The sequence below is a fragment of the Anabrus simplex genome, chromosome 1 (assembly GCF_040414725.1).
Source record: "Anabrus simplex isolate iqAnaSimp1 chromosome 1, ASM4041472v1, whole genome shotgun sequence".
NCBI lineage: Eukaryota > Metazoa > Arthropoda > Insecta > Orthoptera > Tettigoniidae > Anabrus > Anabrus simplex.
This window is the reverse complement of record NC_090265.1, coordinates 817,257,641-817,285,373: the sequence shown is the minus strand read 5'-3', so window position 1 is coordinate 817,285,373 and position 27,733 is coordinate 817,257,641. Positions and strand designations below refer to the sequence as shown.

The following is a 27,733-nucleotide window of genomic DNA, read 5'->3' as shown; positions in this document are numbered from 1 at the left end:
GATTGATCAGAAGATAGGTCAGAATAGTGAAGACATTAAAAATAGTAGTGAAACAGTTAAGGACATGATTGATCAGAAAATAGATCAGGTTAATGAACATATGGAGATAATACAGAAGGAGTGTAAGGAAGGGAGAGATGAAATTAATAAACAGATGGGGAACTTTAACGTACGGTTGGAAGAAACAATTGAACGTTATGATGAACTGGTAGGACAGATAACGGGGTACCAGACACAATGTGAAAAGAACACAGCAGAGTTAGAAAAACGACTGGATAATACGCACGAAAAACAGGAACGGCTAGAAAACTCGTTAGGCACGGTAATTGAGCGCGTCGAACGTGTTGAGGCTCAGACATTAAGTATGGCGGAACAAATCGATGTTCATATTCAAACGGTGACACATCACCAGGAAAGTACAGATAGGATAATAGAAGATGTTAAAAATGAGGTCCATCAAACTCAGGTCGATATGCATGACATTCGGAACCAAACCAGCGCGTTGAAACAGGAAATTGTTACCAACGTTGATAAGCGAATATCTGAGGTCAGAAAACAGGCATTCGATGGAATAGTCACGGTCCAAGAGGAGGTACGGAGGAATGAGGATAGGACGTCAGATATGATCGAGGAATGGTCGCATAAGATGCAAAAGACGAAGATAAAAGTAGATATACATGACGACCTTATACATGAGTTGAGAGAAAAATTGTGAAACTGGAATTACAGGATGACTTTCAGGATTTAGGAATAAAAACAGATCCAATAAAAAAAAGCTACGTTAATCCTTATGATCTTAAGATAGAAGGAGAAGGAATGGGTTTATTCAAGGGTGTGAATAATAGTGCAGATCAGATATCGGCGGCACAGATGCATAATTCTACAACATTGCCGATTGAATCCATACCGTTTTATAATATAATTCGGATGAATGAAGATAAACCGAAGCGATTCAAACCAGGAGGTACTGTAACACCAAAGAAATTTTTGTCTGAGATGGACGGTTACATGGTTGACCATCAGGTAGCTCCGGAACGTAGATTAAGGGTCGTGGAGAAATTCTTAGAGGACCAAGCCTTGGTATGGTTTCAAGCTTTCAAATATTGTTTTGATAGCTACGATACCTTTAAGAGAATGTTTCTCGATAAATACTGGGGAATGGAAACGCAATTAGGATTGCGTTTGGAGCTGTATTCACGTCGTTGTTCCATGACAGGCCCGACACGATTTTGTGAATTTTTCACTGGGCAATTAGTGAAAATGAGGGAGTTGGATAACCCTCCGGCTGAAGTGTAACTTCTATCGGCCATTACCAAACAGTTCCCAGCTGATGTTCAACGAATCTTGATTGCTGCGAATGCAAAGACGGCTGTAGAAGCAGAACAGATCTTACGACACCTCGACCAAACATCGAGTGGACATCAAATTAGGGCTAGACAATCAGAAATGGTGAATACATTGGATTGTCAAGAGAAGCAAAGTACAATAGTAGTCAAAGATCAAGGCACGAATACCATTCAGGGATATGTTGGTAATCGAAATATTAGGGACACCCGATGGAATTTTCGTTCTTGGGGAGAACCTAGACGACAATATGTCGAACAGCAGTACAGGCAAAGGGGCATTAACAGAGATCGTCGGCCCTATTCTAGAAGGCCACGTCGGAACGATCAGAATTTCAGGCACCAGAAAGAGTACTACCAAGGAGATCTCGAAAACAGAAAGAGGGAACCTCAGCAATAAGTTAGAGACGTAAATGGGTCTAGACAAGGGAAAGATATATGGGAACAACCCATACGGCGGCTGACGGAAACGGCGGAATGCCAAGGAGCCGAAAGTCTCGCTTTACAGAATCATAAAGCTAATCAGAACAGGTTAAATCCTCGTGCCCCTGAATATCAGGCTAACGAGGAAATCCATCCAAAAAAAGCGCGATTGCTAAGCGAGGAGATAGTCGGAGTTTCAGAGGTTATCAATCCTCAGACTCATACATGGACTATAGTGACGATCGACACGTGGGTGATACAGCCGGATGAGTTATTAGAAGACAAGATCCAATTCAATTCAAAGGTCGTAAGAGAATTGCCGGTAATCTACTTAAGAGTAAATGGAGTACGGGTTCGATGCTTGGTGGATACAGGCGCAAGTGTCAGCGTCGTATCAAAGGCTTTGTTGGAAGAATTGAAGTTAAAAAACCACATTCCAGTAATTCCAACATCGAATATTAAAGTTCGTGGTGTAATACCCGATCGAACTACGATTTGCAATACTCAAGCATATCTTGATTTGGAACTGGGGGACAATATTATTTCACATCCGTTCATTGTACTAACAAAAATGGAGTACAATGTTATTATTGGGTCAGACTTCCTACGAGAATATAAAGCAAATATCAACATGGACAGTAATGAGATTCGCTTTATATTCGATTCAGTCCAAAAGGAGATGAAATTGAATGACGTTGAAAATTTAGATCAAGAAGAGATGATTTGGCACACTCAATTATGTTCGGAACCAGAAAGGGAAGAAAATTTCTTAGAAATGGAAGGGATAAGTAGGAAGGTCATCGATGAATCTGGAATTATGGTCACGGCGGTGAAAGAAGAAGAAGAAGAAGAATGATTGTTATTTGAATCCTTAGTCCAGAAGAAGATCAGCGAGGCCAAGATCGGAGATGAAGAGAGAATTCGTTTGCAACAAATTATTGAACAACAAAGGGAAGTTTTCGGATCAAGACCTGGGAAGATTCCAAATTTTCAATACACATTAGTGGTAAATAGCTGGGAACCTTTTCGACAGCGTCCTTATCATGTACCAGAGAAATACCATAATCAAGTAAGCCAGATTATTCGTGAAATGGAAGAGAGCGGCCTGATTTCTAAATTCCCCACACCATACCTAAATCCGTTAGTAATTGTAGAGAAAGCGAATGGCTCATTAAGAGTATGTTTAGATGCCCGGGCAATAAACAAGCGCCTAGTCCCCGAGTATGATCAGACTCCTTGTATCAAGGATATTATGAAGAAATTTCATCTTATGAAGTTATTCACAGGGGTTGACTTGACTTCGTCATTTCACCATGTGGAACTTGATCCAAAAACTAAAATATTAACAGGTTTTATGTTTGATCAAACTACGTATGTTTTTAACAGGCTCCCATTTGGGATAGTGAATGCAGGATCTGCCCTCATAAGAGCTTTAGATCGAAATTTGAGTGATGAAGTGAAAGCCTTTACAATAAGATATGTCGATGACATTTTGATTGCATCAGAGACTGTAGAGCAACATCTCGAAAATATCAAGAAATTACTTATAGATTTGGACAGAAACAATTTCAAAATTAATCTCTCAAAATCCCAATTTTGCCAAAGGAGCATTTTATTTTTGGGTCATATTATTGATTCTGAAGGTGTGACCCCAAACCCAGTAAAAATTCAGGCCATTCAGAAGTTTTCGAGACCAATTAGGGTGAAACATGTTAGACAGTTTTTGGGTATTTGTAATTTCTTCGCGGACCACTGTCCAGGGTACACAGAGGTTGTGGCCCCTCTGCAAAATTTGATGAAAAAGAATAATCGATGGAAGTGGGATGATGAATGTGAGGCAGCATTCGTAAAAACGAAGGAACTCCTCACAAACAGCGTAAAGCTCGGGTATCCAGATTATAAAAAGAAGTTCATTGTACAGACGGACGCATCAAATGTAGGAGTAGGCGCCGTCCTGTATCAGGAAGACCCCGAAAAAGAATCGAAGATCTCATTTTTGGCATTCATGAGCCGTAAATTACGAGCACATGAATTGAAATATACCGTAACTGAGCTTGAGATGTTAGCCATTATAACAGCCTTAAGTCATTGGCGGAAATATATTTATGGTTTCCCCATTGTATTGCGAACTGACCATAAGGCTCTTACTTTTATGTTAAAATCAACCATGACTAGCGAAAGAGTTAATCGGTGGTGTTTGTTTGCACAGCAGTATGATTTAACAATAGAACACTGTGAAGGCAAAAATAACGTCATTGCTGATGCACTCAGTCGGAATCCTGATCCTGAGAGTACTTTCGTCCATCAGATCCAGCTTGTGGATGAGGATCGTGAGACATTAGAGAAATTAAAAAGCATCGGTGAGGAACAAGAGAGGTATCAGGAGACGAGTCGGTTGATTGACTTCTTCAAACGAAGAATCCAACCAGGTACGGCAGAATACACAGAGTTGGAGAAGCGAGCGGAGAAGTATAACTATTTCAATGGCATTCTGCATAAGTTCATCGACGAAAATCATACACGATACCGAATTGTGGTACCACCAGTTCTACAGAATGAGTTGGTGTGGTTAGCCCACCGAGCCATAGGTCATGCAGGAATAGATAAAGTGTCAGCAACACTGAAAGAGGCATTCATTTGGCCTAATCTTAGAAAAATAGTCCGCCGAATATTGGTTACTTGTGACACGTGTCAAAGGGTGAAGCCTAATACCTATTTGTTGAAGCAGCTACCACGACCTTTGCTGCCAAGTAACCCTAAGGAGCTCTATGCTTTGGATTTTTACGGCCCGTTACCACGTGCTAGGCGTGGCTTGCAACATATTCTTGTGTGTGTGGACGTATTTTCAAAGTATGTAAAATTATGTCCGGTCCAAAAAGCCAATACCCGAGCGGCCATCAACCAAATTCAAACTAAAATCATTCCTAAAATGGGAAAACCGGAATGCATTTTGACAGACCATGGTTCCCAGTTCACTTCTGGGGTTTTCAAGCGTGACATTGACCAATTAGGGGTGAAACACCATTTAAGCTCTATTCGTCACCCCGAATCTAATCCTGCAGAACGTATCATGAGGGAGATCGGGAAGTTTTGCCGAATCTATTGCCCCCGTCAACATTGGCGTTGGGTAGATGTCCTCCCAATTATTGAAGAGTGCATAAATGGGACTGTACACGAGTCAACCGGCCAGATCCCCAGCGTCATCCACTTTGATGAGATGCCGAAGAGACCATGGCAAAATGCCATACCATGTCCACAAGATCCGCGATTTTCAGCAGAACGTTGTATCCAGGCAACAGCTGAATATCTGAGACAACAAGCAGAGAAAAGACTGCGACGACTTCGAGGTAAGAGATACCATCGACCACTGAGGGTAGGAGAATATGTGTTGGTAAAGAGACCAGCAGTGTCAGATCCCGCCAGCAAAATTTATCACAAATTTGCGGAGTTGTACATTGGACCTTACAGAGTAATTGAAAACCTTGAAAATAATGCCTATAAAGTCCAAAGCATTGATGGTTTAACCGAAACCATATATAATGCAGCCAATTTACGGCCATATTATCCACCAGGAAGCATAAGAGCAAATTTGGACCAGCCAGACCAGAACTCCGAGGAGGAAGGAGAGGATCAAGATGAAGATGATGACAACATTCCACAGGATGAAGAAGATGAGAATCTTGAGGAAGCTGAAGTCCAGATGACAAGGATTGAAAACCAGGAAGACGAGGATATCCCATGGTGTCAAGATTGTGAAAAATTAGAACAACGTCGAGAAATTTTGGGTCAACTTGCTTTTATACTCGAACGGGATAACCAAAGGTTTAGGGTTGAAAACCGAGAGCTCTTGAGAACAATACACTGCCGAAGAGACCACAATTACATATGTAAATGAGAGTTTCTTCAATAAATTGAAATCAGTCAAGAAATTTGTAACCCTTTCCAAATTTCTTGAGTCCGACGGAGAGGCAGATGTGACCTTATCGGTCATGTACATATTTATTTATTAATTATTTGGCAGTGAAAAACCTTTGTAAAGCTCCCTCGTACTTGTTACAAAAAATTGCATTAGGTTGCACATGCTTACACAACCTTTGTAACCTGCTAAACACCACTCCGTCTTAACTAAAAGGATACACAGATAGAGAGAGAGGAAAGAAAATCTCAAGCCAGAAAAATCGATAATGATACCGTCACCCGTTGAAAAAATGGCCGAACACGATGTTGCCAGCTCGCGAATCGCATTATTATGATGAGATTTCGAGACATGCATAGTATTTAATATGAGAAACCTCGGGATGTTATATGATTTAATTATAGACATCTGCCAAAATTTTAATTCTTTATAATATATTAACGTGTGGAAGAATACGCAATCGTTGCATTATATAACAAGCTAAGTGTCCCTTGTACGCAGCACCCTCATGGAAGACATTGTAGGGGCATTATTTTGATAATTAATTTTAAATAAATGGCCGAACATTTCAGGTTCCGCACATAACCAGACTACTTAAGAATCTGAGTCACACGTTTGAGTGTATTACCGATGTCATACGACACGTGGAACTATTAATTAAAAAAAAGTAGTGGGGACTATCCATTGTCTCTTGCATGGAAGGGGGAAAGTTTATAAAAGGAACCGCGATGATGACAACCCATCCACTTCACGCGAAGGATCCAAAGCAGAACCACGGTTTGATGGTGTTCCGATCTATTTAGTGTTTCAGACTGTAAATGTACAGTTTATATCTTCGAGAATATTGTAATTGTCTACAAACAATAGTATTTAAAAAAAGGTTGAAGTTATGTGATCGCAAGAACGGTATAATTGTAACTTTTTAAGTGATGCAACGAGTATTTTCATTATAGTGAAATAATTGTATGTTTTGTGTTAAAGTGACGCAACAAGTCTTAATCTCATAAAAACTGTTATAAGTGTAGAAGATAACCATTGGATTATGAACGTGCTCAGCGGGAGTAGCAACGGACATGAACCCGTGACCAACGTCAACACCATGGAAGCTTAGAAGATGAAGATGAGGGTCTTACCCGGGACCCGAACCTTGGATTGTTACGACATGATGATAAGTACTAAAATGAAATAATTTTTTAATAAATGCGCGGTTATTCATTATGCAGATCACGTAAATTAGGTTAGACATGTAAATTGCATGTATTTCTTTTTAATTAGAAAGAGAACTTGTGAGTGGTCTTCATATTCATTTATGTTCATTTCATGGAATTTATAGTCTACTCCATGGGCTTAAATATATATATAATTAACGTAATGCATGTATTTGACGTGATGATAAAATATTAGTTAGTCAGAGTGCTTAGATTAGGTAAATGTAATAGATAGTGGATTTGTTTTTGGCACTGAGCCGAGCCGTAATTTTTGTATAATTTATTTACGTGATATCCAAGCTTATTATGATAATGCATGGTGATTATGCTTGTAAAAATGGATTATCGACTGTTAACATTACGATAGCAAGGCACTCTTATTTTCATGTAATTCGCATGATGATATATTTGTAGATGGCTGTATTAATTATATGCGTAACTTGTGACATGCCTAGACATCGAACAGACGCCTTCCTATTGAGATTAGCGTTTTCCTTTAATGTCGAATAATTTCCCTTTCTGAATATGAGAATATCCTTATGGATATGTTTAAAATCCATATTTGACTTTATTGATTTGATTTTAAAATGTAGGAAAAACCTAGGCTGTATTCTGTAATCGGATGGAATCGAAGCTGGTCATTCTGAGTTGATGGATGTGAATATGAGACAATGAACAGTGGATTGATATTGTATTATATAATTGTGGCAGGACAGTGAATTTATAAGCCAGTGGAGCTTTGGAAATATGATATGAGAATATATAATGAAATAAGATTATTTAACAAATATGTGTTCCAAGGGAAACGATTTGCTTTCACCTTGAGATGTTGAAAGGATATTTCTGCCACACCGAGCCATTATTAGCCGGGCTTTGACGTCCAGAGATTTACGATGAGGGGAGAGTGAAAAGGGTTTGGCTCTTGCAGAGGGTTACCGTATGCTGTATTGTTCGAGCTATTCCACTTAGAATGAAAGCTGTACAACACCGATTATTGTTTAAAGGGTTCTTTGACTTTTTCATGTATGATCTTATAAATATATTTAACTAACTGGAACGCCAGTATTATCATTTATTTGTTGACCATATGATTAATTAAGAAAGGCAGTTTTATTAGTCCCGTTTGTCGACGCCATCTTCGATATCATTGGTTCGAGTTTTGAGGCAACCATGGATTATTGTTGTCACATTTTTTTATATATACAGCCAATTGCATGTGTATATTGTTATTGTTTATTTTCATATTGTGTACATATTTTCCTTTTTATACATTCTTTTAGTCGTGTTTCACTCTTTATGTGGATGACAAATCGAGTTTTATTTTCGTAATTTTTGTCATTGGATCCATTGGGATGTGGGTTCGATTTCTGGACCCAACATCAGTCATTTTATTTTGATTAGGATTATATCGACTAGCATTCATTTATTCTTTGTTTATTTTTGTAATATAATTAATTTAGCTAGGTGACCACTTCAAGTTATCTTCAATTTATTTTGTTGTATAAATAATTGTTTCTTCTGATAGTGAAGAAAGTTCGTAATGATAACCGTCGCATTTATAAGGATATTTCTGATTTTTTTTAATTTTGAAAAGTATGTTATACAAATTATGATGTAATATTTATCATCATGTCGGGAAGAAGATAGAAGTAAAGGAGAAATAAATTTTTTTTGACACTTTACAATTTATATTTAGTCCGTTGGACATTGCATATTCAACATTGATATGCTATAAATATTCAGGATCAACCTTTAATTAATTTGATTTATCAAGGCTCAATAAATAGGTATTTAAATTTTTGTCTGCCTGTCATTTTGCCGAATAACATTGTATCCCAGGTTTCCTTCCGTTCATTTATGCCTTTAAGCTAGTTATGTGTTATTTTCTTTGATCTTCTGCCGCGAACGTACCATGGCCTTGGGAGGTCGGTGGTTTGATTCTTTGGAACGGAAGGGTGCAGTAGACCCTTGCACGGTCGGAAGAGCATTTGCTCACCCATCATTCTGAATTTTTTTTTGTTCCTTCCTGATGAGGTGGCATTTGACTCTAGACTAAAAAGGTCCCTTTCCATCAGGCGCTTTGGCGTATGGTGCTATATGGCAGTATCCCGTTTTTTTTAGGAATTATCATGCAGTCATTTGGTTCTGTCCGGCAAATGGCGTGGGGTGGAAAGGTAGCAGTATGTATGTATGTATGTATGAATGAATGAATGTATGTATGTGTGTATGTATGTGTGTATGTAAGTATTTGCAACGGGACGGCGCGAACACTTGAGTACAGCGCGCAAGGTTACGGGACGGCACGGAGCTACGGGACCAAGAGTGAGAGTGATAACTACGTCATCGGCTATGACGCAATCATCACTTTTTGCTAGGGGCTTTACGTCGCACCGGCACAGATAGGTCTTATGGCGACGATGGGATAGGAAAGGCCTAGGAGTTGGAAGGAAGCGGCCGTGGCCTTAATTAAGGTACAGCCCCAGCATTTGCCTGGTGTGAAAATGGGAAACCACGGAAAACCATTTTCAGGGCTGCCGATAGTGGGATTCGAACCTACTATCTCCCGGATGCAAGCTCTCAGCAATCATCACGTGAAGCTGACTCGCTCCTCTGGAATGTACTCGAAGCATTTTTATATCTCCTAAACCCTTTGAGATACAGGAAAATGAAGTACGTGTTCGTGACGCCCACTATTTAAAAGTCACCGTGTCAAAATTGCACGCAAATCAACCCACAGATTATGGAGATATTGAGTTGGGAAGAAATCACATTTTCCACGAGCTAAAAGCAGCTGACCTCTAATTTGCGTATAAAAGGAGGGACATTAGAGATTTATAGCCAGTTACAAATTGCAACTCGACCATGACGGATCGTCATACTGTCGCCGCGTACGGGTCGTGAACCTGGAAACTTTGTCGTTCTTTACGTTGTACCAATCGTCGTACTTGTAAAAATTTCAACAATGCATTGGTACTTAGAAAAATCCAGCGTGTTTCAAGACGAACATTTCTCGGTAATAGGTCAGGATTTATAATATTTCAGCGTGTGTTACGGTGAACTTTAACATTTGACACTAATTGCTCGGAACTTATAATATTCTCGATATCTCCGAACTTAGCATTTTCGTAACAGAGTGTGACCAACTTTGTTGTCTTACTTGTGAACAGTGATATTAGATAACCAAGTGAATATTAAGGTTATTTTATAACAAATTATGGAAATAGTAACTCATGTGAAAGGAAATAACACATATTATCTCCTTAATATTTGTGTCATGAACAATTAGGAACATTCAAATTACATCTTCATAACACGACAAACTTTAGTCTTCGTGTTAAATCTTATTTTCAACCAAAGACAATGAGCTTTAGAATGACAGTGGCATTGCTCACCTGTGTAAATAGGATGAATTATTAAGAAACTGTGCTTTGAAGCGTGTTCGAAAAGTAGAATTTTTCGAACTGTGTTTATTTGAACTGTGCTTCGAAACCATGACTATTTCAAAGTGTGCTTTTATTTCAAAGTGTATTCCTAGCTAGTCAAGTTACTTTTTTCAGAACTGTGCTTCTCATTTCAAACTTTACACGATAGACTGTGATTCGAACTGTGATATTACTAGTAAGTGCTGTTTTACTGATTTTCACTTAATCGAATCGTGCTGTTTCGACACTCACAATTTAATCTGTCAATTGAACTTTCTCGTGACACCACAGTTTACTAAGTGATACTAGAAATCTTGACTTAGTGTTTAACTCTCATATCAACCTGACATCTGATACAACGTGGGATTAAACGTGGTACAGCGTGGGAGATAGTACGTGGTACATCGTGGGAGATGGTACGTGGTGCTATTGTGGACATCACGACACCGACGGAGTTCCCAATGCTGTTCGCTGAGCCGCTTTCACCAGTTCCAGTATGAACAATTATTCAGGTGATACGAGTGCATTTCACATCAAACTTTTGAACTGTAAAGACAGTGATTACTTTCAAGTTTGAAGTCATTCAATTTCAAAGTGTTAAATAACACTAGTCAGTTACAAAGTCATACTAGACTTCCTGAAATAGTAACTTTATATCTTCTCTTTTCAAGTGCTAATCTAAAAAGACTTTTAGATATTTCAAGTGATAATTCTATAAAAAATACTTTAGAAATTTCGAGTGATAATACTAGAAAAGACTTTAGGTATTTCAAATAATAATTTTAGAAAGTCTTTAGGAATGTGAAATGCTAATTATAGAAAGACTTTAGGTTTCAAGTGATATTTTTAGAAAGTAGATTTTCAAGTGATATTTCTAGAAAGACTCTAGGAAATTATGAAGCAATATTTATTTTGTGAAATTAAGGAATAAGATTAATTTATTTTCAAATTTCTTTCGTCACAAGCATTTTTCAGGATTCTTAACATTGCTTACAACATGCAATAATAAGTCCCACAGAAGAGAGTAACAATTAATTTCTGATTTCAAATGCGAAATAGTAAATAGGTTATTTATGCATCATATCAGTTAAATAAATTTAATTTTAGAAGAATAACATCTATTATTTCGCACTGCGAACTCCTTTCCGTGTACCGGCTCCTAAGAACTGAACACTCCCTAGGACCATTCTCATACTCCTTTTCCTGTGATTTTTCCTGGTACAGTATATCTGTATGTAATCATACCTAAGGATTTCTTGAATTCAGTATGCAGTGGAACCTTGTATGACGAGCATAATTCGTTCCGGCAACATGCTTGTAATCCAAAGCGCTCGTATATCAAAGCAAGTTTTCCCATAAGAAACAATTGAAACGCGGATGATTCGTCCGCAACACAAAAATATTTATTCGCATACCATTTCTAAAACAAAATATAACGTAAGACAAATTAAACTGCACTTTACCTTACCATAGAATCATTGTTGGTGTGAGGGAGACGAGAGATGACATGAGAAAAGTTACTGTGTAGCACGAATTTCACGAACGGAATCACTGCTATCTGTTGGCTCACTGGAATTATTTCTTTCATGCAACTTTAATGAGGAACCTGTCCAATGACTGTTGCTTTTGCCTCTTTTTGAGGATTTCACGAAAATGTGGCACTGGATTGTCATTGAACTGGTTCATCACTCGCACTACTACAACCTTATTCGGGTGGTGTTTCTCTACAAAATTTTGTACCGTTTCCCACATTTTGCACTTCTCCTGAATCTCAGTTGAAGTGAGAGATTCCATTGACTTTTCCTCTTCCCCGGACGAGATCTCCTCCATAACATCCTCCTGTTGTTCGCGATGCAGATCCATCAGTTCGTTGGTGGTCAGTTCCTGGCTATGTTCTTCCACCTGCTCTTGAATGTCCACGTCATTCACCTCCAGCTCCATAGTCTTCCCTAAGGACACAATTTCATCAACAATCGGCGGTTCACTGTCACCAACAATCCCCTCAAAGTCACGTCTAAAAACACAGTCAGGCCACAGCTTTCCTCAAGCGGAAGTGGAGTTCTCTTGGCTTTATCAATGATCTTCAGGCAGTTCACGATGGGGAAATGATTTCTCCCAAACTCACGGAGGGTAAGGTTTATTCCTTCGGTCACTTCGAAGCATCGCTGAAATAGTGCTTTGGTGTATAGCTTCTTGAATTTCGAAATGACTTGCTGATCCATAGGCTGGAGTAGTGTTGGGAGGAAGGAAGTTACCCTTAACGAGCTTGAATTCCTCCAGTAAGTCGTCCTTAAGGCCTCAAAGCCAGGAAGATGAGCAGGAGCATTGTCCATAACCAGCAAGACTTTGAGCGGCTGATTATTTTCTGAAAGGTATTTCTTCAATACAGAACCAAAGACCACGTTCATCCATTCAACAAAGGCACAGGGGAAGAGAAAAGGTAGGCACACGTGACGCTCGTATTGCGGAACCTCACTCGCTTATCAAGTTACAATTTATTTAAAATGTTTGCTCGTCTTGCAAAACACTCGTACACCAAGTTACCCGCATTCCGAGGTTTCACTGTATTTGAAAATTCAAATCCAATTTATGCATTTTCGAAATGCATTGTGGAATAAGACTGCTGAGATTTGCCCTATCACACTTCATACCATAGGCAATGGTGCAGGGTTATTCAATGAAAACTGAATATGAAAATAATTTTTACACGTTATTTGCTGTTTAAAATCTATATTTTTGACAATAACTTAATTTCACGACAGTGACAGTAAATGTTTTGTTATTGTTGGAGGTTAGCTTGCTCGTAATCTCTCTTGTAGGCACTGGATTGGTGGTAGAGAAATAATTTACATTTGTAGTATATTGTATTGGTAATTGGTTGCATGTTTTCTATCTGTGTGTATGAAATGAATGTTCTAGTTGACTAGAAAATGTCTCGAAGTGTTAGCCTGTGCTCACGGACGCAAACGGATATACGCGATAAATAGAACGTTACAGGGAAGGATATTCATTGTGTATCAGAATTAACAAATATTTATGAATAGTTTTTGGTTTTATAAGGCGTTAACAGTTTCTTAAGTAACTTAAACGAGTGTGTTATACAAGCGGAGCGGATGCATGTCGCCTTCAAGTCCCACCCAAAGCGTGACGTCATCAGAGCTGCAGTACGGCCTGTACTTCACGAAGGCAGTAGCACAAGCCGCTTTCGTGCATCAGGGTAGAGAAGTGAGGGAGGGGAAGTGGGGTGAATGATGGAACAGAGATAATGCTCCGCGCAAATGAACAAGTTTCCTCGTTTGACTCGCACAGGATTGCCCTTGTCTCTTACAGGCAATATCCACAGTTCATTTATTAAATAGCAGAAACTGCACACACAGTACAATAACACACGGTAATTAAGACAAACTTGTCAGTCAAAGAATGCACCAGATCGTTTCACCTCTCGTCTGTTGGTCACAGTAACGTTCTTTATTATTTAACATGCTCGAAGATGCAACGCTGCCGCCCCACGATTGTGTATTCCTTCACTCACAACATTGTAAATGGAATGAAATACTGAACGAATATAACAATAAGCACAATGGTTTGATTACAGTAGATGTTCAAAATGCCCCCGTTCTACTTCAATGCACATTTCACACCGGTGTAGTAGTGATATGTTCAGGATGTGTGGTGTGTCGCGAACGACCTGCACACTGCCTGTATTCTTGGTACAAGTTCATCTTCTCTTTCTACTGGGTTTTCATTTGTGCACAACGAACTGTACACTGCCTACTGGGGCTGGGAAGCGACTATGCAAAACGAACGGGAAACTTGTGCATTTGCGCCGAGCATTACCACTGTCTCCCACTTCCCCTACCTTCCTTTCCCTTCCCTTCCCTTCCCTTCCCTTCCCTTCCCTTCCCTTCCCTTCCGTTCCCTTCCCTTCCCTTCCCTCCTCTGAAGCACTGCGACAGGCAGCGGCTGGCTCTCTGGAATAGCAAATAAGGCAAGTTCGACAATATGAATCGCGTGTTCGGCAGTAACAAAGTAACCTCATTTTTCAGAAAAATAATTCTCCGCCAATTCGATTGCACCATCGTTTTAAACATAATATGAAAAGCATCCCGAATTTTTTGTCCGTATAGTTCTGATAAACCCTATATAGAGAGAAAATATCACGTTTAAGCCCTGAAGACAGTTCTCCGTGGTTTCCCATTTTCACACCAGGCAAATGCTGGGGCTGTACGTTAATTAATTCCACTGCCGCTTCCTTCCCATTCCTAGGCCTTCCCTGTCCCATCGTCGCCGTAAGAGCTATCTGTGTCCACGTAAAGCAAATAGCAAAAGAAAAAACTTCAATATAACTATTTTAAGAGGCCTTATTTATCCACAAATCATATTTTGGAAATGTCTCTTGTATCACGTGGTACTTGAGTGGATGTCTCACAGAATTCTCTAACTCGATACGGTCCAGCTCAACTTCAGTACCGTACTGCATTTTGCAAGAAGTGTACAGCCGATTTTATGAAGCACAAACGTGACACTTGACTATATGACCTTTTACTAGCAGTTACAATGAATTGAATCCACCATTTGAGGCAGTCTGTGGAGTTTATGTCTTTCATTGGTTTCAGGATTTGCACTACTTCTCATTCCGTCCTGCGGACAGGATCGTGGCATCATGGACGGCCATAGACCGCGTGACAGTGGACAATGGATGCCTAGAGGTAATACCTGGCAGTCACAAGGGCATCCTTCTTCGTCACGATTACCCGCGATGGGAGGTGAGTGACTTCAATGTCATTATTAATTGGAAGGGAAAGGCTGGTATTTTATCCAAGTTCGCAGTCTCGGACACAGGAACATTTTCATGAAAGATACTATGACAGTAAGCATTAGAAGGTTATATTACCCATTTCAAAGAAGTTACGAGAAGAAATTCATGTTATCGTGTTTGATCAATGTCTGATGTTTTCTAAGAATGTTACTATGAAAGGCTTGTGTTCTTTCCTGCAGAATGGAGTAAATAAGGCATTCCATGGAGTTCAAGGATTTGACCACTATCCACGCATTCCCCTGGAGATGGAGCCTGGTGACACAGTGTTCTTCCACCCTTTATTGATCCATGGGTCAGGCGTAAACTCCACAAAGGTACTGAATAGTATATTGAATCCATAATTCTACGTTCAAGGATTCAATATTTGAAATTTTTTTGAAGATATAACAGAGCTGTGTATCATAAGATTTATAACATCAATGAGTATTGAATTTTCATGACCGTATTGTAATCTAAATTGACTTTCGACCAATTAGGTCGTGTTACATACATATGGTACGTGTTGAAGAAATGTTGTAGGAAAGTTGTAAGTTCGGATCCCACTGGTGTCCGGGTGGCCACTTTTGTTCTGTGCTTAACATCTCTTCGTGCTTGTCCCGCGGTATAGGGGTAGCGTGCCTGCCTCTTACCCGGAGACCTCGGCTTCGATTCCCGGCCATGTCACGGATTTTTACCTCGATCTGAGGGCGGTTCGAGGTGCACTCATCCTGCGTGATTAGAACTGAGCTATTCATGGTGAGATAGCGGCCCTGATCTAGAAAGCCAAGAATAACGACCGAGATGATTCGTCGTGCTGACCACACGACACCTCGTAATCTACAATCTTTCGGGCTGAGTGGCGGTCGTTTGGTAGGCCAAGGCCTTTCGGGGCTGTTTCACGATGGGGCTTGAGATTAACATCTCTTTAACACGTACTATACGTATGTGACACGACCTAACAGGCTGAGAGTCGATTTCGTTTATAAAATCCTTGCTCCAAAGCACTATCAAAGTTTTATTCATGAACAGAAGAACAAAATAAACCCGCGACACACAGTATCTCTGTGAAGCTAAGACTAGTTAACTGGTATCGCGTACGTAAGATGAAAGAAGTCAGTTTTGCACTTCGTCATATTCAACTTTCGAAAATCTCTGTATTGTTTTAGCTGTCCTCCACGAACGCGTTATCCATCTTTCAATTGTGAATTTTTTACTTCTTCCCTTACTTTGGAAGGCGTATGCCTGACATGCGAACAACATGGCCAGCCCATCGAAGTTGAAGTTTGGTAATCATTTTATCAATGCTCGTGGCATTGGCTTCTACCAAAGATTCTGATTATTTTTCTAAGGTCCTGCCATGTTACTCTTTATTCTAAAACATCGCAGGTATTTTTTCTAGATAGTTCAAGTGTCCTTTATAAGTATTCCAAGTCTCGCGCCCGAACGTCAGTGGCATATAACTTGGTCTGGACTATGAGGCCGAGGTTGTCGAAGACCTTTTCAAAGAAACAACCAAACGCTGCACTAGCGCATTTGATGCGGTAATGTGCATACATCTGCAATTGTCGAGGTAAGGCAACCAAGGTATACGAAGTGTTCGTTATTTTGTTACGTTTTACCGTTGATCGTGATAGAAGAGACTGCCTCGTTCGAATTTGGTGGACATTGGTAAAGAATCTGTGCTTTGTTAATGCTCTGTTCCAATCCGATACTGGTAAATGTTTGGTTATATGAATTCAAAATACTTTGTAGGTTATATACTGGATTGACTAGAACACCTTCTTTCTCAGTTCGATAGCTGATTTTGGTCTTGGCGCGCAGTCTGCTGTGATTAGATAATCCGCCATCAAACCTATACACTATTTCCGCACCAGAAGAAAATCTTCCCTCAACAAGCTGCTGTATCTCATCATCATCATCATCTGTTTACCCTCCAGGTTCGGTTTTTTCCCTCGGACTTAGCGAGGGATTCCACCTCTACCGCCTCAAGGGCAGTGTCCTGGAGCTTCAGACTCTTGGTCGGGGGATACAACTGGGGAGTATGACCAGTACCTCGCTCAGGCGGCCTCACCTGTTATGCTGAACAGGGGCCTATTGGGGGATGTGAAGATTGGAAGGGACAGGCAAGGAAGAGGGAAGGAAGCGGCCGTGGCTTTAAGTTAGGTACCATCCCGGCATTTGTCTGGAGAAGAAGTGGGGAAACCACGTAAAACCACTTTGAAGATGACTGAGGTGGGAATCGAACCTCCTTTACTCAGCTGACCTTCATCGGCTGAGTCGAACCCGTTCCAGTCCTCGTGCCACTTTCCAAATTTCGTGACAGAGTCTGGAATCGAACCCGATCCTTCGGCGGTTGACAACCAATCACACTGACCACTACACCACAGAGGGAAATGAGCACATACGTACGCATTATTTAGTACGGTAACAAACACTCCTTCAGATATTCGATTCTTGCGCGGCATGTTTGGATTCTCGCTTCCTGCGCTGTGCTCTTTCATTCAACAGGGCTGCCGGTAAGCTATTTCCTGCCATTGTTGTGGTTCATCCTGGGAATATAGTGAAATGTTCAATGTATCCTAATTTTAACTGACTCTCCCCTCTAGCATGCATTGTTATATCGTATATTATCTTTCTGCCCTAAATCCATATCAAATTTCATGGCTGCGTTGAATGGTTTATTTTTTGAAATTCTGTGCCGACTGGGCACTAAAGAGAAATGAAAGGACTATTATACCTACAGTCGAACCTCGATATCTCGAACCTCCTTTACTCGAATTTTCAGTATCTCGAAGTAACTTAAGCTTCCCGGCCGTTTGTCCTATTTTTCACGTGTATTTATTTCTCTATTACTCGAAATTCTGTTACACGAATTTCTCGATTTCTCGAAGCAAACGTTTACTGCGTTGAAGCAAAGAAATACTCAGTAACTCGAATTATGTACAACATTAACTGTGCAATACAGCATACGTGGTTTGTGAGGAATAGTGAACAAGTAAAGAAAGGGTTACAGTCATGCTGGGTGCTAATATGACGCGAACCGAAAAATAGACTTCTACTGATCGGAAAATCCGCGAAGCTTCGCAGTTTCTCGGGCGTGAATCATTACCGCTCACGTACGAAAGACGTGGATACAGTAATAAGCACCATTTACGAATCTTGGCTGCGTGGTACTGATGAGAAGTTTCAACGTGAAGGGAGGAAAGTCGTCGACAACTGTCCTGCTTATCACAAGGTGCTCGTTCTGGAGTTAAAGACAGTACGCATGGTCTTCTTGTCACCAAACTAAACATCCGGACTACAGCCCATGGACCAAGGGGTGATTACAAACTTGAAGCATTTCAATAGGAAGAGTGCTGTTCAGAGAATTCTGAGAGGAACTAAATCCGAAGAGTCATTTACGGACATTAATCAGTTACAGTCGATAACAATGCTGAGTAAATCGTGTGCTGATATGAAGCAGGAAACAAGTGAACTGCTTCCGGAAAGCAGGATTTTGAAGGTGACTCAGGAGCTTCATAATACGAAGAGGAAGAAGTCAGTCGTATTCCTGAAGAATGGGTGGTGTACCAGCAGCTTGTTAACTGCGAAGCTGATTTTGAGGCTTGCATAAATGTGGACTCAGACGTTATAGTGGCTGAGCCTCCTATGGATACCGTCAACGTCGCTGAAGAAGAAGAAGAAGAAGGAGGAGAAGGAGAAGAAGAAGAAGAAGAAATTATGCTTGTTGTTTAAAAGGACCTAACATCGAAGAAGAAGAAATTTACAACAAGATGAGTTGGAGCTACCTTCTCCTGTACCGTCAGCAGAACGAGGCGTTAAGTGCAGTGGCTATTCTTCGAACCTACTTACGGAGTCAGTAGAATGTGAATCACAGTGTTTTTCACAGCAATAAATGTTGTTGAGATGTATGTGTAAGAAAAGAACGTTAACAGTAAAGCCAGAAGAGACTAACGGATTTATTTCCAAAGGTGTTACTGTATTCTAGCCGGCCCCGTGGTGTAGGGGTAGCGTGCATGCCTCTTACCTGGAGGCCCCGGGTTCGATTCCCGGCCAGGACAGGGATTTTTACCTGGACCTGAGGGCTGGTTCGAGGTCTACTCAGCCTATGTGATTAGAATTGAGGAGCTATCTGACGGTGAGATAGCGGCCCCGGTCTAGAAAGCCAAGAATAACGGCCGAGAGGATTCGTCGTGCTGACCACACGACACCTCGCAATCTGCAGGCCTCCGGGCTGAGCAGCGGTCACTTGGTAGGCCAAGGCCCTTCAAGGGTTGTAGTGCTTTGGGGTTTTGGTTTTGGTTACTGTATTCTGTCTTCTAAAAGTTACCTATAATTAAAGAGATGTTGTAAAATACGAGTTTGTTAGTGTATTTTGAAATACTGTTAAAAATACGTACAGTGGAACCTCGGATTGCGAATAACTTGGTTTCCGAGTGTTTTGCAAGACGAGCAAATATTTTAAATAAATTGTGACTTGATAAGCGAGTGAGGTTTCGCAATGCGAGCGTCACGATTACGTACGTTTCCACCTCCCCTGTGCCTTTGTTTTCCCCTCCCCCTGTCATTCTCTTTCCTGGGAAAGTGTGTGTAATCATTTCCCGCGCTGGACTTCAGTTGGCGTGCCTCGCTCGCATAGTGAACACCGTACGAGTGTACATGTTTTGTTTCTGTCATTTGTGATATAACTGTTTTGCAGCGATGGGCCCTGTGAACGAAAAGAAGGCTAAAAAGGAATTTGGTCGGAAGAAGGAGAAGATTACAGTGGATGAATCTGTTCAAACCGAACTCGATAGCTGCAGTCGCTTAAGTGCGGTCAGTATCCAGTAATCGGGAGATAGTGGGTTCGAGCCCCACTGTCGGCAGCCCTGAAGATGGTTTTCCGTGGTTTCCCATTTTCACACCAGGCAAATGCCGGGGCTGTACCTTAATTAAGGCCACGGCCGCTTCCTTCCACTTCCTAGGCCTTTCCTGTCCCATCGTCGCCATAAGACATATCTGTGTCAGTGCGACGTAAAGCCAATAGCTAAAAGCTGAATCTGTTCAATGACAATGCAATGTCACATTTTCGTGAAATCCTCAAAAAGAGGCAAAAGCAACAGTCATTGGACAGGTTCCTCGTTAAAGCTGCACGAAAAGGAAACACTTCCAGTGAGCCAACCGATAGCAGTGATTCCGTTAGTGAAATTCGTGCTACACAGTAACTCTTCTCATGTCATCTCTCGTCTCCCTCACACCAACAATGATTCTATTGTAAGGTAAAGTGCAGTTTAATTGTTTTACGTTATATTTTGTTTTAGAAATGTTATTCTAATAAATGTTTCTGTGTTTTGGACGAATCATCCGAGTTTCAATAGTTTCTTATGGGAAAATTTGCTTTGATATACGAGCGATTTGGATTACGAGCATGTTGCCGGAACGAATTATGCTCGCAATCCAAGGTTCCGCTGTATTCAGTATAAGCCGGTAGATTCATATGATTCACTTATGAGCTATACGTGCTCAAAAACGGTATTCTCTATATCTCGAAATTTCGATCATTCGAAATACTGTAAAATGTAGCTCCCGAGGTGATTCGAGACATCGAGGTTCCGCTGCATTTGAGAACAAAGTTCTTAATTTTTTGTGTTTTATGTTCAACAGGGCTGCCGAAAATCTATTTCGTGCCACTATGCTGACTCAGCCTGCGAATACATAGAAGTGCGAGGAACATCCCAGGAGAATGCAGCAAATGAAATTTTAGCCATTTTCAAGCGAAGAGGATTGGATATGGACTACAGGGTAAGTGAAAGAAGCAAGCAACGAAATAAACAAAAGCCAATATTGCAACCGATATACCAGACATAAGGCACAACCAGAATCCAATTTAGTAATTCACCGACCGACCGACCAACAACCAACCAACCCACCCACCCATTTAAACATGTTTCATTCTTATCATCGCCAATATGTTCCAAATGATATTGCTGCTTGAACAATTCAGTAGCTTAGCCAGGATCGGCCGATGGGAGGTGTTATAGTTACAAAATGCTGGTAGAACAGAGTGAAGCTGCGTGCGTGGTGTAGGCCTATGCGTGACTTGTCATTGTAAGGTCACTCATACAAATGAATTATGGAGATATTCAGAATGCAGTACACTACAAAATCTACATTAAAATACAGAATAAAAACACTACGATCAAGTTCAACAGTTTTACAGTGAATTGTATGTTCAGTTTACAATCTAAAATACAATTTTCGAACCTCCTTGGAAAATGGATTCAACAGAACTGTTTGCTTTACAATTATGTCTGTGAATGTTTGTTTATTTAGTTTATTGTTCATTGTCACTTTCTGTTAATTTCCTTTTTGTAAAATTTTCATGGAGGGTATAACCCCCAGTAACTCCCCTTCCCCCTCTGGCTACGCCCTTGGAACAGTTCATGGAAAGACAGTGAAACTTCTGCTTTGGGGATTACAAAATGCCCATTTGTTAAGAAGTGTCCACTGCTCACACAAACTAAAGCAGATTGCATTCTGGACGTATATGTCCTGTTATTAGCTCTACATAGCCATTCAAACGGTAAGTACCTACTGCCAGTCCTGGTGTCCTTACCGACCTCGATAGCTGCAGTCGCTTAAGTGCGGACAGTATCCAGTATACGGGAGATAGTAGGTTCGAACCCCACTGTCGGCAGGCCTGAAAATGGTTTTCCGTGTTTACCCTTTTTCATACCAGGCAAATACTGAGGCCGTACCTTATTTTATTTTATTTTCTTTTTGCTAATTGCTTTACGTCGCACCGACACAGACAGGTCTTATGGCGACGGTGGGTCAGGGAAGGGCTGGGAGTGGGAAGGAAGCGGCCGTGGCCTTAATTAAGGTACAGACCCAGCATTTGCCTGGTGTGAAAATAGGAAACCACGGTAAAACCATCTTCAGGGCTGCCGATAGTGCGGTTCGAACCTACTATCTCCCGAATACTGGATACTGGCCGCACTTAAGCGACTGCAGCTATCGAGCTTGGTGGTACCTTAATTAAGGGCACGGCCGCTTCCTTCACACTCCCAGCCCTTTCCTGTCCCATCGTCGCCGTAAGACATATCTGTGTCGGTGCGACTTAAAAAAAACAACTAGCAAAAACAATCTCCTTTTATTGGCCAGGTTTTCATTGCTATTGTAAGCTCTTAAAATCGTTTCTTTATTCTTGACTTCTACACTAAGGCTAGGGCCACACTTGCGTGATTTCTAGTTGTGTTATTGCGTGAAATCTTGCGTCAAAAATGCACAATATATATTTGGACGGTAACGGCCACACACAGCATGATGTTTCGCCGTGGGACACAAGATAAGGTGCATCTTCAAGGTCGCCCGCTCGAGAATGGGCCGAGGTCCATTTTGTTTGCGTGTTTTCCCGTTCAGTGCAGTGGCTGGCTGTCGTGATGCAATATTGTACTCCTGTTTGAATATTGCGCATGGTCCATCTGCGTTCGTTTTCTACTTTCAGCTCGCAAAATGGAATTAGACCAGTCATTCCCAAGGGGTCCGCAATAATAATGTAAGTTATAAGTATTTACAGAGCGATATTTTATCATTATTCTTAATTTAGGAACTATGTCTTCACTGTTGTATAACTTACATACAGTATATGGAATTCTTGGTCGATAAATGGTACAAGTTCTTGTGAAGACCTTGTATCACAACCCCAAGCCTCTGATCGACTTGTCCATGCTATCTCCTATGGCCTACAATTTCTAGAAAGGAAATACTGCGATGAAATGTCGTATGGCTTTTAGTGCCGAGATATCCCAGGACGGGTTCGGCTCGCCAGGTGCAGGTCTTTCTATTTGACTCCCGTAGGCGACCTGCGCGTCGTGATGAGGATGCAATGATGACGACAACACATACACCCAGCCCCCGTGCCATTGGAGTTAACCAATGAAGGTTAAAATCCCCGACCCGGCCGGGAATCGAACCCTCTGAACCGAAGGTCAGTACGCTGACCGTTCAGCCAACGAGTCGGACACTGCGACTAATTCCCTTCATGACAACATACCTGTGTGACTGTATATTTTCTGCTCTCACACAAATGAAAACGAAGTGCAGAAGCGGAACCTATGTAGAAGCTGATCTTCGATTCGGGTGACTACCGTTGGTCTTTGGAAAACAGCACTATCTATCCCATTGATCCAGCAACAGTACCAAGTGAATTTTCTCAAGTAAGTGTCCAGATTCAGAGTGCTGTAATTGTTAGCCAAGTGTCACATTGTTTTATAATGTCTATACATATATAGCCTAAAGTGTCTTTATGTAAATGAAGTTACTGTACATTTTAATTTAAAGGAAAGTAAATACTAGTGCTAAATTATACGAATACAATCGAACATAGTAACATTATATCTTTTTTTGTTCACTCAATTCTGAATTCTGTGCTTTGGCTAATTGGATATGAATGCGACATGCTGAGGGGGCCTCAGACCCAAAAGTTTGGAAAACTCTGAATTAGACAGTCAATTAATAATTTTGGAGGTACAAAAGTACCCGCACCTTTACGATACAGAGGACCAAGAGTTCAAACAAAGATACATGAAGAGAGATACGTGATTATAAAAAACGGGCTCTGAGTTGAGGGAGACGTCGTGTTTATTTTCCTGATAACATTTTTCAACAAATACCAAAAGCATTTCAGTGACGCCACGGACATTCTGTAATACTCAAAAAATTATCTTGGTTGTCTTCTAGTTTATTGTGTAGGAGAACGAATTGTCCATTTGCTAACCTGTCACTTATTATGGGATGGATCCAATATTTTCTTTGACGACGACGACGAACAACCAGAGCAGTACATAACGCAACAATGGAGTTATTATTTAAGTGAAAACCTTCCATATGCAGAAAAATTGTTCTGCTTTGCTGCTTCACAGTATACAACACACTAATAAAATCACGCCGTGCAAGCACGCAAGTGTGGTCACGCGTCCTGTCGTTCAGCTGCGTGAAAAACGCGCAGAAATCCAGTGTGACAGAACGCAAGTGTGGCCACCCACCTCGCAGGTCACCCGGCTGGGTGAAAACCACGCAGTAACGCAGCTTGACATCACGCAAGTGTAGCCCTAGCCTAACATGCTTTTTCTCTACATCCAAACGAGCGGCTAACTCGGTGCACACTTAGCTCGTCTTTCTCACTCAGTTTTATCTGTAGATGATAATCTCCTTCTGTTTTTAGATATTTTATAAAACTTTTGTTAAGAACTTAAGTACAGAAGTCGTTCAAAGAAGACTGATGTCACTTGAAACAAACGCAGGTGAATGTAAAGTAACTGGCAATAACCAAACTACTGTACCTGATACGCCTACACCCTTCAATTGAAAAATCCGTCGGGAACTTTTACAGCGGACGTCAGAGACATGTCTAGCAACCCGGATTTTAAACGTGCCTGTGTAGATATACTAGGAAAACATGAATCAATCATCTGTTTTAATATCACTTGCGTAGATTATTTTCTTAATATTATTACTTGTGTTATTTTTACCGTGTATTTACTATCTCATTAATTTTATCCTTTGTACTTAATTGCATTAAGTGCAGTTGTTTTAAGTCACTGGTAAGTTAAGACTGGTTACACATATCTACTATCAGGATATATAAACCATCGTATCTTTAGGGAATTTCTATTGTCTACTCTGTTGTCAGTTCCACCAAACACACAGACTGTAGCTTCAGTCTGAAGAGTTTACCAACACTGTAAGTCTCACTCTTTTTAAAATTTCTCTTTGCAGGCATTCTGGGAATTCCGATGTCGCTTGGCAAGAGGAGTACGACTGAATCTATAGTATATTATGCAGTTTATAGCTACAAATATAGACACTTTTTATGTATGATAACCTAATTTTAAAGTCCTGGTCTTTGCTTCAGATGCTCCTAGGTTTGATTCTCGGGCAGGCGGGGGATTATTAGGCACGTTTGATTAATTCCTCCCGTACGTGGACTGGATGTTTGTGATTTTCATTATGGGTACACATCTCATCATTTACGCGCAACACAGCACTTCACACTATTAACCATCGCAGAAACGTTCAACAGTGAACACATATGGTTGGTGATAAAACCGGCCTTCATCAACACCTCCTAGATAAGAAGGCCTAACAACAGCGTGGTGACGTCACGCTACGGAGGCGATGGCAATGCAGAGAAACGCGGAACATAGTTAAACACGGACATGATTTTAATATGTTTTGCCAATGGAATAATTTATTTACTAACAAATAGCGTTTAAATTTTAAAGTATACTGAATACTGTCGTTATTACCGTATTTCAGTGATTCTGCCATTAAAGATAAACAGCAAACAGTTGTAAAACACGACAGCATCTTGCAATGTTAACTTACTTAGGCCGAATTGCCAACAGCACAACAGGATGTTGCAAATATATTTCAATTTAAATAGGCATTACATGATCTTAAAAGAAAACTAGCACGTATAATATTAGCATAGGCCTAACATCTAAGCTGACGTAGCATCACTGGCAGTATTTGCACATGAGCCTACAATGTTTCCTCCCTTGAAGTTCATGTATGGTTTAATGAGAATTTCACCTACCATCGATGTTACCAATTTGTCATTCTGTTCGAAACCTTGAACTTTATGTTTTATGTATTCCAGAAAGTATGTAAGTTTCTGTCCTAATATGGGACTACCATTCAGACCGGAGCCTACTCTTTTAAAAGTACTGACATGTGGCAACATTAAATTGCTACTCTCGTAAATTTGTAAAAGTCGCACGGCGCAAGAGCCCTGAAGGGCTTGGCCTTGGCCCTGCTCATCCCGAAGGCCTGCAGATTACGAGGTGTTTTGTGTTCGGCAAGACGAATCCTCTCGGCCGTTATTCTTGGCTTTCTAGACCAGGGTCGCTATCTCACCGTACGATAGCTTGAAAATGTAATCACGTAGGCTGAGTCGACCTCGAACCAGCCCTCAGATCTAGGTAACAATCCCTGACTTGGCCGGGAATCGAACTCGGAGCCTCCGGGTAAGAGACAGGCATTATATCCCTTCACCACGGGGTCGGCCGTAAATTTGTAAACATGAGGAGATATCAGGCAGAAGGTTGAACAAATAACAAGAAAATCATACACATACTCCTTTATGAACTAAGAAATGTTTTAACTGCGACTATTAAATTAACTGTGGGGATATCATCCTCGGTGTTCAATTCACCAACTAGGACTAGAATTAACTTATTTCTTGAATCTTTCTACACATTGTTACACTCATTCCTTGTAATGTAACTATGATGTTTTGTAACTAAAGAATATACCGCATTTGTATTAGTCATTTTGTTCACATATATATTAGAAATATTTTATAGTTTAATAAAAACCGTTTAGAATAAAGGCCATGTCCTATTAGATGATTACATATGCTATGTAGTATGGTTGCCTTGATGTATCGACGTACAGAAAAATTACTTACGTTCCCTTCATCACAGTACAACAACCATCAGGTAACAACATGTTTATTGTACTTTTAAGCTGTGTAAGATTGTGGATTGAAATTCTGTGTACGGTATGAGATATGTACTATTTTCAACGGCTCTGTTTATTGCTTCTCTTTCTATTCTACTTTTTTGCCTGGTTCTTCTCTTCAGCTGTCAGAATGTGACGATAAATATGATGGGCAGTCATGGTCTTGGAAGAGGAGTAGTTAAAAGTTTTTCCTGACGATCAGTACCAGTTATTTCCCATAAAATATCACCGACTTTGAAATGTCTGTGGCATACCTTAAAATAATGTATCACCGTGAGCGAAATTCATGCATTTACGGAGTGAATCGCCCTACACCAACAGCTCTTGTAGGTGGTATGTTTTAATGCGTATAATAATAATAATAATAATAATAATAATAATAATAATAATAATAATAATAATAATAATAAAAATTATACCGTTGAAATAATGTATTCCATGATTGTGAGCTAACATAACCTTATATCATTGAAGAGTAAATATGCCTACATATCACCAGCTGTTGCGTGTAGTTAAATACGTCATAGGCCTATGCTAATTACGATTGTGTGAGAATGTAATAATAATAGCCTAGTTACTCACCACTGAGTTATTAGTAAATCTGTACAGTAGTCTTGTCTTGGAAGTGCAGTCAGCCAAAATGTATGATGGGAAAACGGTTGTTAAGATAATTTATAGCAGTTTAGTGTTTAAGATACTGCTGCAGTATTTCTCAAGTTCCTTTGTTTTTAATTCTGCTTATACTGTACTGTATGTATTAATAATGTATACAACTTGCTTCTTATTAGGTAAGTTTATTATTGACTGTACTAGTAAATATCCAAGTATATCTCATTGAATATTTTCCTCTCATGACATCCCCTTCACCTCCCTCAAAGATAGCACTACTCTTGAGTTTTAGGAAAAATAACTTTTTTTAATTTACAGTGAATATTCTCCTATAGGCACATTTCCTCATTCACTCAAGTACTGTCGTGCCTCGTGCAAGCCGCATTCCGCTTCCGGACCTACCGAGTGAATTGACTGTGCGGTTAGGGTCGCGTAGCTGTGAACATTCATTCGATAGATAGTGGGTTCGAATCCTACCATCGCTTCGGCAGCACTGAAGATGATGGTTT

The 27,733-nt window shown here is 40.4% G+C and overlaps 1 protein-coding gene across 2 annotated transcripts in view; it reads left to right on the top strand.

The window, feature by feature from the left end:
* The window catches only part of LOC136857572 (phytanoyl-CoA dioxygenase, peroxisomal), a 91,187-nt gene extending 63,738 nt beyond the window's left edge, over window positions 1-27,449 (top strand). Inside the window, exons 6-9 of one of the 2 annotated variants that reach the window (XM_068225242.1) lie at window positions 14,929-15,078; window positions 15,311-15,445; window positions 20,754-20,891; window positions 24,870-27,449. In XM_068225242.1, coding sequence (XP_068081343.1) covers window positions 14,929-15,078; window positions 15,311-15,445; window positions 20,754-20,891; window positions 24,870-24,923 — 477 coding nt within the window. In that variant the 3' untranslated portion in view covers window positions 24,924-27,449. The remainder of the gene's footprint in view (window positions 1-14,928; window positions 15,079-15,310; window positions 15,446-20,753; window positions 20,892-24,869) is intronic. The other variant, XM_068225243.1, reaches the window with a different exon arrangement.
* Window positions 27,450-27,733: the final 284 nt, after the last annotated feature.